At 39.4% G+C, this 15,720-nt stretch overlaps 1 protein-coding gene across 1 annotated transcript in view; it reads right to left on the reverse strand.

Moving 5' to 3' along the window:
* Positions 1–15,720, reverse strand: part of LOC148337121 (protein kinase C-binding protein NELL1-like) — a 140,141-nt gene that overhangs the window by 39,435 nt on the left and 84,986 nt on the right. Inside the window, exon 13 of the mRNA XM_088296939.1 lies at positions 2,359–2,484. Within this exon, the coding sequence (XP_088153065.1) occupies positions 2,359–2,484 (126 nt within the window). The remainder of the gene's footprint in view (positions 1–2,358; positions 2,485–15,720) is intronic.

Below are 15,720 nucleotides of genomic sequence, written 5' to 3' on the forward strand. Positions count from 1 at the left end.
CGTTGATTTCTCTGTCCATTCCCTGTTTCCCCGGAGCTGCTTGCCTGCTTCCATAGAGGTGAAATCAAGTGGAACCACAATTACTGCAGCTTCCTATTGTTTACAGGGCACTGTCAGCACAAAGGACAGGCCCCTCAGCAAGGCAGATGATAAAAGAGAGAAATAGTAAGAGATAATGTCCAATGGCATTTTATATCTCAGGGGAGCAAACTATGCATTTTTTTTTAGTTTTTTTTTTTATATTAAGTAAAATTATTTCTTAACAGAGGGATGTATAAAATATATGAAACACTTTAAAATGACATACGTATACACAAACACACACACATATATATATATATATATGTGGGCATGTGTGTGTGTGGGGGGGTGCGTGTGTGTGTGTGTGTGTGTATAATTATTCAAAACACTCATTAGCTAAGGCCAGGCTACATTTGACAAAATGTAGAAAGACAAGCCTCTTGGACTGATGAGACAACATTTAACAGAAGTGATGGAAAAGTTCATGCTTCGATCTGCTGATGATCTCCAACATACAAATTCATCTGTGCAACATGGGAGGTAATATAGCGGCAGCATGGGCTTGCATGGCTTCTGGGGTAGGCTCATTAATCGGTATTACTGAACAATATGATGTCACAAGCAAAATAAAACTCGGAACATGTCTGCCTTCAATCCTTTTCTGCCAAAATAACAAAGTAGTTCATTATGGGCAAAAAAAACAAAAAAAAACCTAACAATTTGGACTAGTTGTACCAATCTATAGACTTCAACCATATAAAATATGTACTTTACTTGTGAAAAGGAGTCTGAATTGAGTAACCCGTCAAAATAAACAAAGCAAAAATCATCACAAATCAAGCATGGAATAGTTTGCCGCTGTCACTTGCTCACAAGCATGATGCAGTTATAAAGCAATCTTTAGTTTAGCCTGTCGACACATTTGTACTCACCTAAAATGTGGCATTGGATTACAAATAATTTCCCACTCTATCTTGTACATCAGATTGTGTAAACACCTCAAAATAAAAGCTGCAATATTGATCTTGTGTGTCATTTACACACTGTTCCAACACTTTTGATGGGGAGTGGATGGAATTGTGTATATGTACCAATTACGGGAGCAACATGAGTACTTTCCCTCACCCCCCCTCCCCCGGATGTAGCAAATGTGAGAGCCTTTAGCACATGCAACCAGGATTTATCTTTAGGAGCACATTGAGCGTTTCTGCTGCTTTGGCTCAGCAGCTCAAGATAGTTTACAAGCTGTAAATTACATTGATCGTCCATGAATCTTTTTCTCTGCATGCCTACCAAGGCCGAGCTAATTAAAGTACGCTAAGAGGAAAAAACAAAGCTTTAAATTGACACAGTAACCTAACTACAGGTCCGTGCTTTACATTAGTACATGGCTAGACTATAATGAGAACAAAGCAGAAAGTATTTGTGGATAATTCTCCTTAGAATTTTTTTTTAATCTCCATAATAAGTATGGATAAACTGAATGACCACAATCACTTCTCTATTATAGAAACCATGCGGGCTCAGGCAGCCTTTAACGGATGCATTCAACAAAATCAATTCCTTTCATTTTTCTGCAGGCTTTAATTTCAGATAACAAATAACTCATCATCAAAATTACCGAGCCATGATACGATATTATTAAGGCAAGAGCGACCAATTTTCTGCACTACGTCAGAATTGGACTGCAGGCTGTCCTCCGACTTTGTGAATGCAGCTGTTACATGTGTTCGCCGCATACTGTGCAGAGCAAGTTTCGAACGTGATCTGGTTTTTTTTGCTAGCTTGTGGGTTTAATATTAGCATTATTGCGACAGAGACAATTAGCACAAGAATCCCATGTAACGGAGAGAAGCCAGTCACTTTTCAAAATGAAATATTTTTCAACCTTGCAAAATAAGTAAACCGCAAGTACAACAAGGTTTTTTTTTTTCTTTCTTTCATCTGTGTGAGCCGCTGCAGGCCGGTCCAAAGTGGTCCATGGAACAGTATTGGACCAGGACCCGGTGGTTGGGGACCACTACTTAATACTTATATTTGCCTTGATTTTTTTTTTTTTTTAAAGCAAAAAAGAATTGATAAGAATGCCGCTCAAGTACCGTATTGACAAGCAGTATTGTTAAGACTAGTAGGACCGTTAAAATCTTAGCGATATTCATCCCTATCTAATAAACTGCACAACAAACTGTGCCAGACCAGACTAAATTCAAGGAAAGATTAAAAAGAGTGAACCTGCAGGAAAGAGGCCACAACTTAACTCGCGCAATAAAAACCCATCTTGAAATAAGAGTGAGTCATCACGGCTCTTAAAATGTCGGTATCACCAAGCAGACCTACCAGTGCAGGAGTATTCATCTACTCGGGTGAAGCCTGGCAAACAGTCACAGCGATGACTGCCGGGCAGGTTGACACACACTGTGTTGGACTGACAGTAATGCATCTGGGTTGCACACTCGTCAATATCTGAGAACAAAAAAAAAAAAAAAAAAGATAAGACAGTCGATAAAAAAACACTTTGAAAACATCTCAGTCAGCTGATGAACAAAGTTGATTTCATTCATTGAACGGCTTCCACGCAACAGCAGCGTCAAGTGTCACGTCCCCAGTCGCTACTCGTGCGAACGCTTTCAATCATCAAGCTCGAGTACCATTCTCGATTAGTTTGTCAATTGCATTACACTTGTCCACAAATGAGTTAAATTCACAAAACCTTTTTACTAAATTGCACGTTTTTTTTTTCTGTGACAGGCGAAAGAGTCATCGTTTAGAAATCTCGTATCCATTTTCAATAGAGAAATAACTAAATGAGAATGAAGGCAGTGCTGGATACCGATCGGTAGACTTCACCAACAGCATGTGTGCGTGTATACGTGGTTGATTTCATTTGAGAGCGCAACACTGCAATCCTACTGACAGAAAGACTTTGATCGTTGGAATTGCAGTCCAAAGGGAAAGGTGCAAGATAAAACGAGTTCAGAAAAACAAACAACCAACGGAAATGTTGTGCACAGCGAAGGGGAACTCAAGTTAAAAATGTTCGTTGCAAAAAATTGATTTTATTTTCATACATGTCGAAACACGGAACCCTACACCAATATTGCATTGGTGGAATAACAATCAAACAGATTAATTCAGCCATTTTCATGCATCGCAGTTGACGGAAATGTTGACATTCTATCGTCATCTGCAGACAACGAAAATTGACGTCAAAGTGCCTTCGGGCTCGCATTGCAAAAATCGCGGCTCACCCGTTTTCTGTCTTTCGTCACCTAAATTTGACGGTTCAGTTCACCCTTCGGTCATACGAGACTTCCCCGTCCTTGCCTTTGCAAGCTATTTTATCATGTGCAACATGTGCTCCCCTTTTTGTGGGCTGCTGACAGAAATGGAACTGTCATTTCACACAGGAATGATTCTTTCTTTTTTTTTTCCTTTCCCTCAATAGGGTGTGTCTGTTTCTTCACTCCCCCCCTGCTCATTCTCACATCTCTGCTGCTTTATTCAGGCAGTGATGTAGGTCAGGACTGGAGAATGGCTAAAAATAAGACATGATAGGACTTGTGTGTCGGTGTGTGATGGTACCCCCCCCCCATTTTTGTGTCAATGTGAGTGTCTGCGGGCAGGATGGTTTGCGTGTGTGAATGTGGCAATTTAAGCAGATAAGACATCATGTAATGTGAGATGCTTGGTGGGGTCACATCTGAGTGGCCGGTTACCGCACAGAGGTTAATAAAAACGAGTTGGCATTCTACTGGGACGATGACTCGTCTTTTGATAACCTTTGAGGATCTATATAGTGTGCAGCTATCTGAAACCATGAGCGTCATACATAGCAGTTCCTCTCAGCTGCTTCGTTTGTTTTCATCTCTCTGATGTTTCCTGATGCTGTTGCATCGCCCTGCAAAAGAGGAATGAGGAGCACATTTGGAGACTGGTCCCTCGCTTTACAAGCAGAATGTCCTGTTGTCTAAATTATTAACGTTGTGCAGTTGTTTTGTTTGTGTTCCTGATACACGGTGAAGGGATTTGCCCCGGCAATTTGCATTCGCCTTCTTCCTTGACCTCTCTTTGTCACCCTCTTTATTTGTATTTACACTGAAATTAATCTCACTCAAAAATTATGCAGTGTGATAATTGAAGCTGGCAGAGTGTGACACGGAAAGAATGCACACGCGCACACACACGTTTGATATTTCTTCCAGAACAGACACATAATCCCCCTTTTCATTTCAATTAATAGACTCATAATGAATAAATAAAATCGAATATGACACAATACTCAATAACAACATGACTGCATTAAAAAAAAAGAAAAAAGATTAGCAGCCATTAACAATCAGCACATTTGATTCCTCAGAAGTGTGACTGATGTGAAGAAAATGTTTCCATCGAAAAAGATGAACACACAGTATTGAGACTAGTTTTACAATTTCAAGTTCTGTTTTCCAACTTATCTCTACAGATCTGATTCAAATTAATGAAATGTCAAATTATGTATCTCGATGTCATCGACTTTACGCTAAAAAGGTGCTTCTCGTTTATTTTTCTATAACCCCCCCCCAGGAAAAAGAAAATATATCGCGTCATTTGAGGACCGCATTAAAAGCACTTAATGTACCGGCACACTGAGAGGTACGTAAATATTACTGTCCTTATAGACGGATCAAAGAAAGGCTGTATTTTTCCTCCCTCTTCCCGTGCTTCAAATTTGAAACGAACAGTAGCATTACATTTTTATGTGGTTTGGGCTAGATTGTTTTTACAGCGGAGTCTCCATGGAGCAGTGTGCAAAGACATCAAATGTCTCAAACGGATGACAAGACCCTGTTATCTTTGCACATATTAGAACTAAAAACATGATCAGCATGCTATGCCTGACTGCAACCCCTCTCTGGCACAGCGTGTCCCCTCTCAGAATCGGAGGAGAAGAAAGTTAATAATGCATTTAAGCGTTCAGAGAGACGTCTCACTTTGTGGCATCATTGTCCTTTCTGAGGATGCCGATAGAGAAGGGAGAATTTGGCTGGAGAGTGAGCGAGGGGGCGGTTTCACCGAGCCGTCAGTCTGCAACTCGGACCAGGATTTGCCATTCACTCCACTGCACTCTGACATACTTTCACACATCTGATAAGCGAAACTGTAACAGGGAGCCTCTGACAGATGGAGCAGAAATGTTCACCAAGTGTACGGGCGCTTGGGTGTGTGTTAAGTTAATAACTTGTCAACCGGGTTGCCGAAAAACATCGAAACAAAACACAACATATAACAAAGTGCGTTTGTTGCCGTGCTGCAAAAATCAATCTTAAAGGGATCGTGTGTAGAATATAGAGCCATCTAGTGGTGAACTAATAGAATGCAACACAGTTCGAAGTGGGTGCAAGTGCATAGCATTTGTTACGCATAATGTCGTAATTTTCCACTTGCTGTCGCCTGGAAATGATATCACAGTGGCTCAGGGCTCAGATAACGGCCAATCAGAAGTCAGCTTTCAAATGTCACATGACCACACTGAAAATAAGTGAGTCGTAATCAATGCACAGCGAGTGACAGCGGGTTCCCATCTCGTCACAAGTTTCCGCATACCTGGACTCAGTTCGCAAACCTCAGCCGTGTTAAAGAAGGCCGAACAGCGTCTTGACTTTCTGAGGCCCCTCAACCGCTGACCGTCTTTTCCCGCTGCTCCATTTGAGAGCGTGCTGATGCACTGCCAGCTGCATCATGGCGCACAGGAGGGAACTAAGAAGTGTCATGAGCAGTGAACAGAAAATCAATGGCTACTCTCGCCCGTCCCTGAAGCATCTCCACAGCACAAAGCATCCTGCGAGATCGCCCCTGCATACTGTGCAACGGCAATAAAGATTCAAATTCCAAATAAGAGACACAAAATGTGCCTGGAATGGAAACATTTGAAATGTCACCAGTGACAGGCGTTAGTGTTTCGAGGGGAACACATATTGTATAAATATTTGACAAGGCAGAATGTTAGCGCTTAATTAGCATCATTGTTTGTCTCATCCTGTGGAAAATAATACTGAGTGACGGTGAGGTGTCACAAGTTACATGCAAATATCATGTCAAGTTTTATTTTGGTGTCATTATACATTTTGGAGCTCATTTCTAATTGTCGTGGATGTACGTCAGGATATGTTTGAAGATTCCTAGTGAGATTCATTTGCGTCTCAGTTTAATTTTTATTGATATCCACAATCAATTAATACACACCTCCAAACTTTAATTTACTGCATTGTCATTTTAATTGCATTCAAAGGAATTAACTAGAAAATGCCCTTCCTTACAATTAATGAAATACAGCTGCAGCTGACCAATGTCAAGGTTTAAAAAAAAAAAATGAAAGCATCGGGACATAAATTGCTATTTTATCTGACTATTAAATTGACTTGGATGAAATCCGAATGAAACCCTGCCAACACAGTGCACATTCAGAAGTATGTAGGTTAATAACACTGATGTCATGATGACCTTTCATCCTTATGTTCTTAAGAGGTAAGCAAGCGGTATAGATCATTTACTGTACCAAACATATATCCATAACTGCATGCTAAAATAGTAACGTGAACTTGTGTTCAACCCGCAACAACCTGGCCCTCCTATCAAATGTGTCCGCTGTCTAGAACAAGGGGTCACTAATGTAGTGCTCGTGGGCACACGGACCACAGGAGTCGCCCGCGGGCCTGTTCCAAAAATAGCTTTTGTGCGATGCTACATTGTCATTTTGCAAGAATCTTGTTGAAGGGATTATTTGAAAATGTAAAAAATTGCAGAGATCTACAAAAATAGTGTCACATATTGATGTTTACTAGTTTCCTAATAATCGCGAGAAATCATTGTCATAAATGAATATTATTAACTATTAACAACATTTGAGCATTTGTTTTTTCAGAAGTGTCCATGAAAGGCCTTCACATCAATCAGAACCAAAAAAAGTAGCTCTCAGTTTGAAAAACATTATCCTGCTCTAGGATATTGAACCCCTAGCTCAGTATGCTACGTCAACTCTCAGCACACTCGTAAGCGCTAACGTGAGCAGTGGTCCGCCTGAAACGACCTCGTGCCCTTGGATTGAGAACTATCTCCTTGGTCTGTCACGCCGATTAGTCCTGCACCACTGCACAAATCTCGATTTCTGAGAGGTCAGCTGTGAATCTTTGCGGTAGGCTGAGTATTGCTCTGCCTTAAAAAAAATGGTGGGAACAACATAAGGAGATTTGTGGAAGCTACACAATCGTGAATTTTGCTGTGCACAGATCGGAGGTGGTCATTGTTGACCCACACAGAGTAAAATGGAAAAATCTACCCAGGATAGCACGATCGGTTCTTATTGTAGTTAATTTAGTCAGCGCGTAGATCTTTTTATCGGCGGCCACAATTTCTCTCCAAAAAACTGATGTTTCACCAAGCGACACAAATATTGGTCATCATTACTACCTCGATTAGTCACCGATCCACTCACCTTCATACTATCATAAGTGGTGTTGCCACGGTTACCTTGAAAAAGTTTAACTTTACTGATTACTTGATTTTAAGAGTAACTTAGTTGAGCTATTTGATTTTAAACGTAACTAAGTAAGGTTGCAAATGACTATTAGTTACGTGAAAGAGATGCCAACAACCTGGCTTCACATAAAATTGACTACCATTTTTGTCAATACTTTAATTGGAATTACATATTTAGCAGTGACGTTTAATAGTAAAGTTTCTTTGTTAATGAAACATAAGATAAAGACAACCATTTTTTAATTGAGTGATTATTTTTATTTGGAGTTATGGCTTTTCACTAAACACAAATGGGTTTTATATTCAAAATGTACATTATAACTATAATAATTGATTGATTGATTTGGCGAGCTTGTACAGTCACACGGCCTTGCGGTTATTTCGCTTTAGGCTTGAATGTGCTGGGATCAATACTTGATTTTTATTATTTTTATTTTACCATATTGGTAAGTTTTTGAAGCTAAATAACAACAGTAGACAGAACGCAAAGTACCCTAATATTTACTTTGGATGACACAAAAACAAACTCAAATAACTTGATTTCCTGGCGATTCTCTCTGCTTCTCCATTTTTATTTTTCCATGTGGTCGAAACGTGACATGGCACATGCGTAATGTCACACCCCAGGACAGAATTCGAATTGTAAAGTCTCCGAAGGCTTCACTTCAAGCTGCAAACACTGTAATAGCCCTTTATTATGTAATGCATAACGTACAGTTGTTTGCTGTGTTTCTTAATTTAGGAATTCACTCTTTTTCCCGTATTTTATTATTTGTCCTGATTGAAAAATATGTGATTCCTATTCAAGTGTCGTCAAATGTCATTCACTGCTGCACTTAAGAGGCAATTAATGTCACTACCGCTTGACAGTGAATGGTAAGTGGCAGTTGGTCGTTGAGCTAATTCTTGTATTGGTTCATTGCTATGCAGTAACAAATTGTGTCTTTACAAAATAACTGAAGTCAGATAACGTCACTGAAAAAAAGTAATGTGTTGTCCAGTCATTGCTGTAAAAAATTGATATATTCGGGTAACTTTCCAAAATCACTGATAAGTGGGAACTGAACGCTCACTGTCTGCACGGAAATCAGACAAGTAAATCACTCCATAATTTATATATAACCTAATAGCTTGTCCTTGGCTCCACTACCATTGTCCTCTCTGCTCACCAAAGTGCCATCAGCATGCCGCCTGCATTGATGCCATCATCTCCATACTGACTGAAGCATTCTCAACTTATAATTGAGACGCCAACCTGATGCCCTGAGCAGCTGACATTCAACGCAGTCTGAAGGACAACGATGGAAAACGGGGAGTGTGGAACGGAATATGCCGCTGGCGCAAACAGCAGGAAGAGGCACTTGTGATGTGATTTCCTCCAGTGCTTATACATGAAGTGCAATTAAATGCCAGCGACAGCAAGGCATAGATAAGCTCTGTCGATGGAAAAGAAATCCTCACATGAGATCTTTTACCTGGTCAGATATCAGTTCCAGCATGTAAATGATACAACCGGTTGGAGGTTTCAAAACTGGGAGGGGAATGCCGCCTCACTCGTTCACCTTACATCAACACAAGCAAACAAACGACATCAGTTTTTACAACCACAAGCAAGTAAAATAGAAACGTTGAAACTGTGAAATGCTCAAGTTTTGAAGCCTGGCTTTGATGTCTCATCTTACAATTTGCTTTGCTACGGACCACAAAATGAGAACCGATGGCCCGTAATACAGAAATTATGTGAATCCAGCCCAAAAAATACTTTGATAAATTGACTTTGAGTGACATTTTTCAACACATGATAGTTGACAACAAAAAAAAAAATCTCAGTCAGTTTCCAGGACTGAAATATATCCAGGTGTCGCTGACACTAATTTGTTTGCGATTGTCCAGTTCATTTGCATTTGGCTGTGTTGTTCAATCGATGAAACTTAGTTTTATGTAGATGATTTATTTATAGAGGTAATTGCTTGTAAGATTATAATCAACTGTATCACAAATGCTTTGTTTCCCTCAGATTGGATGTAATATTAAGGTTCTTTCCTGTCACCTCTCCTCAATTCAGGCATTGACCTTTTGTCACCCTCTCAGGGAGTCGCCTAATCTGAGAAGGACAGCACATTCGAGGGGAGGCTTTCAGCCAGGCGTCTGGACAGCCATTTTGCTCATCTTTTTTTCATGACCCCCACAAGCTTTTCTCATGTATGACTTAACCAAGGAGTAAGAAACCAGTAGAAGAATTATACGGTGCTTAGTTGAAGGTGCTTGTACGTTTAAGCGCTTGTGAGTGTGCAACATCCGCAAGGACAAAGTAGTCGGGGGGGCCAGACAGATGTTAATGAATGGACAATTTTTGATTCCGATGCTGCGTTAATGACAAATGGATGAACGGCATCAGTTTTAGAAAAAGTCGACGTAAGAACATTGAACACTTGAAAATTGACTTTTTGTGGGCATTTGTAATGTAATTCAGCCACACAAATGCTTCATTTAATACGCGTGGCAATGATATATAAATAATAAATAAATATAAATATTTTTTAGCAAATGTCTAAGTGACGCAACGTTATATTGACTAGACGTCTCCATGAAATGGAGCTTGCAAGTCCCCATCTCATTTCCTCAAAATATTTCTACCTCTTCCCACATTGCCCCTCCATCGCTATATTATAAAAAGTTGAGCCCGAGATGCAGCACCAGATTTCCTTCCGTAAACATTGCTGTGTTATATCATCTTTCGTAGGTGTCACTCCATGTTGTGCTTTGTGCGCATGTGTGTCACATCACAGATGAGTCGCCTTCACATTGGAAGTCGCATTTGTTCTTGCATTGTGAACAAGGACATAAAAAGATAAGATTAAAAAAAAAAATCTAAATTGGGCATCGTGCCCAGCAATTTGAACTTTGCCTTAAACGTTGCAAATGGCTCGCTGGCTTTCTTCCATGATCTGCCAGGTTTCTGTCATACATAATTTGTTTAAATGTATTTGTTTAAAGAAAATGTTCTTTTAGTGTTATCAGTCAAAACAGCTAAACATATTTGAATAAACAGTCAGGAGACTAAATGGAGTGTGGAGGAACCGCACACGGACGCAAGAGCGTGGAATCTCCTCTTCATGCATGGTCACCAGTCTGGTGGCACACTTCATATGAGGTGCAAGTCAGCCAACATGATTGTTTTTATCGCTCCAGCGTGATCATTATTTGAAAGCTGACTGATTCCCAAAAATCTGGAGGAAGTTTCGATTAACACCACACTGTGGAGGAAAAAAATTCTCTTGCAGGATGAAGTTTGGTCCCAGACTGTCAAGATAGCGGACTGCCACAGGGTACGGAACCTTTCCTTGATGTCTCTATAAATAGCCTTGAGTGTTTAGACTCCTTTTGTAAACACAACATTCCTCCACATGTTCTGCTTTCAGTGCAGGTGTTGCCAACATCAGCACAAACTGACCTGGTAGATATGACAGAACGATTGTCTGTCATGTGACATGTTGCTAGGTAAATGTGTAAAAGGTTCCTAATTGCTGAAAGACTGATGATCATGAGTTGAGATGTTGATTTTTTTTTTCTTTTAACAGGCCCTAAGCCCACATGTGTTTATAATTTGGTTCAGAAAAAAGGCAAAAAGAGTGAAGATGTATTGAAGCGATATATAATAATTATAATAACAACAATAATAATAATAATAAACCTCCAAGTGGAAATTTTACACCCCACCGTGTATTTTTAGAACCAGATCGCAGATGGTGCAAACATCACACATTCTCATGACTTTGAAATATATTGACACTGTTTTGTACTCAATATAGAATTTTAATTTTCAGTGCCATAGACCTGCCTAAAAATAATTGTTCATCAAAACTGAGTATATATATATATTCTATATTTATTTTCAAAGGGATTTTTTTTTTGCAGTATTACTAGAAGTCATCAAGAGTCTAATTAAATGTAATGCCAAAGAATGGCTATTACTATGTAGTTAAAAAAAACAACATGAAAACTAGAGAAAGCACGTCCAAACATTGAAGGGGGAGTCAACCTCCAAATTTTCTTTACAATAATATTTTCTATGCAGCCCCACTAATCTAAACTTTGCATTCCATTAATATTTTGTTTGTGGAATACGAATTAAGAAGCAATAATCCAGCAATTTTTATCCATCCCAGGGGACGGCCATTTTGTCATTTGCTGTCGACTGAAAATGACATCATAGTTGCTCGGGGCTCAGGTAACAGCCAGTCATGGTTCAGCTTCAGAAAATAGGCGAGCCGTGGTTGGTTATTACTTGAACCCCGAGCACCTGTGATGTCATTTTTAGTCAACAGCAAGTAACAAAATGGCTGCCCCCTGAGATGGATAAAAATGAGTGGATTTTGCTTCTTAAGTTATTCCCCAAACACAATATTAAACAGAATGTCGTGTTTAGACTGGTGGGGGTGCACACATACACAGCAAATTATTCTAAAAAAAATATTTGGGTTACTTCTCTTTTCAAAAATCATATCCCAGAAACTGTGAAAAAGAAGCCAATTGATTTCCAAGTTAATGCCTGCCTGTGTAAAAAGATAGATACAACCAACATGACCTTGTCTTTGACCTCCCAACAATTCCATGGTCGCGTCGTTCAGTCCTCATCATTTCAGAGGCAGCACACCGGTTTGTTCCTCTTCAACTTCACCGCGCACACCTCAAGGTCACCTGCCAGACGTGTGCTCGTGTGAGACAGATTTTTAACACTAAACTTAAACCTGATTTACTCGAGATGATTTCAGGTTCCACTTCATCTACTGTCTGTGTGTATGTGTCCTCCATCACTCCTATGTCATGATGAATGGTCGGCCAACGGAGCAGGAGAGTTGGAGAGAGACAAAGCGAGAGGAAATGCACTTTCTCCCGTGCTTTTTTATCGCTCTATTTCATCACGGAAATCACCTCGTTTTTGTGAGCACTTCACCATTCATCTCCTATACTCAGTGGCAAACCCCATTTTCTGTGTGTGCAAGTATGTGTGTGTGCATGCATATGCTGAAGTCAAGAAATGTGGTAAAATGTAATGAGCTATTCTGGGAACCCCCAATGACGAAAGAAAAATGTCATTTCAACCAAATTTTATGGATTTCTGTGGCGTTTAACCCTTTTGGATTAACGCGATAAATTACAGAGAGTCAAAAAAGTATATTTGTACAGCAATTATTCATTGTACAATACTTTATTATATTAATACAACTAAAAATATAATAACATATAATATAATAATCAATAAATGTAGAGTTATGAATGAGTACTTTTTACCATTTCACAACATTTGTCAGCGTGCCACATTTACAGTATAATGACGACATCTACTTTTTTATGGTGGCAAAATCCTAAAACTAAAGTGGATAGAAAGTTATTTTTGCGGGATATGATTCGGTACTTTTGTGTCAGGTCTTTATTCCTCATCCTTATTCCATGCAAAAGCTTGTTGTATGCTCAGCGTGTAACAACATTTCATGATCCTTTAATCAAGTTTTGTTCTGGCACAATTTTTTTTTTCATGTTAATTTGTAAAATCCGTTACAGATCGTCTGTTTATCTGTTCATGGAATACATGTGAATAAGCAAATTGGTTGGTCCAGACATTTTGTTTTATGTGTAATTTAAGTTGCTAATTCATTAATTTTGACTTGAACTCCATGACTTCACATGCCAGTCAGTTTCCATTCGAAAATACTTATTTATTTATTTTTTTAATATAATGTGCCTACCGAGGTCACGGCCAGAGGGTGGGGGACTGACCGTCGAAAAAGGGTCAAGTTTTTAACTGACGATCATTCGTTTACGCCCACATTCAGCATATTTCAATTTTGTCATCGCAGTAACAGCGTTAGATAGATTAATAACTGTAAAAACTCATACAAACGCAGAAAAAAAATGTCATGCAAAACATTCACTCCTATTAATAATGTTTGGATACTTTTATTTCATACTTTTAAGGTGTTGTTCATTTAATTTTCCCGCATGTAAAGATGTTATGATCAGAAAAGACTTTCTTATCATGCCATTATAGAGTATATTGTGACTGAGCAATATTTACTGAATTGATCTCCAACTTGCTTGACCAAAGTAATGACTTGACAAGCTTGAAATTTATTGGAGATTCGTCTTCATTTTTCTCCACAGTAACTTCAGACTTGCTTGAGACTTACATTTGACTTGCATATATATGACTTACTCCCACCTTTTGACAGAAGGCACATGTTATGCAATAATAAGTGTCTTTTGTTATTTCTATATATTACGTCTTAACTATAGTAGTATGAAACCCATTTTTGCTATTCATATTTTGCCATTGCTACTCCCATATCTGCTCACGATCAGAAGTTGTTACCGAGTCGAGTGGCATGCAGTGAACATTGAGACTGTATTTCGCGCTTTACATTATGTACATAATGCTTTGATGTTTTTCCTTTCATCTCATGCATTTTTAAGTCAAGTGTTTTGCAAGTTTGTCATTCCTGTACTAATTTGCAGAGAAAAAGAGTCTCTGATCCATCTGCCGATGATCGTATCACTTTCTTGCTGCTTCCATTCCACAACAAGCTCGAACTGCTAGGCCAGGGAGGATGTGCTTGCTGCTAAATACTATTAATAATTCACATGCAACTCTATAGCGGCCTAAAAAGAATTGTGCGGTGTGCTGGGATCTTCAGTGCCGGGCAGAAGAACAGCAGCAGGGTTCTTGGACTAATGTAACATGACAGCATTCACCTCGGATGATAGAGAGTGGAAGAAAACTATCAAAATGCTTATAAATATCTTATAGAGCTACCGAAGAGAAGCGCAGCAGGGGGAGGGCACAGGACGCAGGGAGCAACTGTCAGATGTGCTCCTGCTCTGCAGCAGAAGAACATTTCACGCAAGTCACACAGCTGACTGAGACGATGTTACGTGTTTGTAAGCATGCGTGTGTCTCTCAGCGTGTGCTTACAAAATCACAGAGGAAGCTAGAATGGAAGTGAACGACGGGAAATATAGATGTATTACGGAGCTGAGCAAGGTTGAAGCAGCAGAAGGACAAAGACCTGCACGACCATCTCATTTTTCTTGTGCACGCTGCAGATACAATGAGCACACACAATGCTGCTCACAGTTGAACACTTCACCCTTGAGTGTTCTACTGCAAAAATTCAAAAGGAAAAAAAAGTCAGCTCAACCTCGAGTAACGAAGGTGAGGGAGAAATAGTAGATAGAAATAGTAATACAGATGAAATATCATAGTGTAACAGCACAGCTCCTCAGAGGGCAACTTGGCTTTACTTGTTTTTCGCTTTCTATGTTTCAGTCTTATCCAAGAAAACTGTTTGATCAGCCCACCAGTGTGGATATCTCATATACTTTACTGTAGTTTAAGTTGCCACAGAGGATACATTACATCCAGTGACATTCTGCTACTGCTAGAAATGATTGAAAATGTTGCTAACCACTAATACTCTACATAAAATAAACACACTAACCTTAATTCATCGGGGGGGGGGGGGGGGCTCGCTGGCTATCGAACTACAATATCTTGCCAACTAAGTAGATAGATTGACAGCTTGATATCAAGCTAACTAGCTTGCCAACAAGATGGATAGCTTGAAAGCTTGCTAACTCGCTAGTTTCCTTATTAGCGTGTAGTCAAGCTAGCTAGCTAGCTGTCAACCTATATAACTTGCTAGCTAGCTAGCTGTCAACCTATCAAGCTAGCTGTCCCCTAGCTATCTAACTATCTATCTAGCTAGCTAGCTAGCTAGATAGATAGTTAGATAGAGAGATAGATAGATAGATAGATAGCTATCTAGCTAGCTAGATAGATAGATAGATAGGACGTTCAGTAGTTGAGTGTACAGGGCCGAGGCAGAGGTTCATTTAGTTCACATTAATTGACAATTTATTGGGATATGGAAGAAATGTGTTTCTTTCTACAGCAAAAGCGGTAAAAGTAATAACAGGTCAAGGCACTGGCAAACCAAAGACGTCATTGAAAGTTTGTGCATCACTTTCCATTACTTGTCACAATATTTTTTCATTCTTCATCACTTTTCTGATAGATATGTAGCCTCTCACTGGAATCGCTAATATCTGTTTTACATTTGTGCATTAAAAATGCGCCTTGCTTTCTTCTGCAAACTACTGGGAGTTGAGATATTCACTGTATTC

The sequence above is a fragment of the Idiotropiscis lumnitzeri genome, chromosome 5 (assembly GCF_059441095.1).
Source record: "Idiotropiscis lumnitzeri isolate Australia: NSW breed Sydney's pygmy pipehorse chromosome 5, RoL_Ilum_1.0, whole genome shotgun sequence".
Classification (NCBI taxonomy): domain Eukaryota; kingdom Metazoa; phylum Chordata; class Actinopteri; order Syngnathiformes; family Syngnathidae; genus Idiotropiscis; species Idiotropiscis lumnitzeri.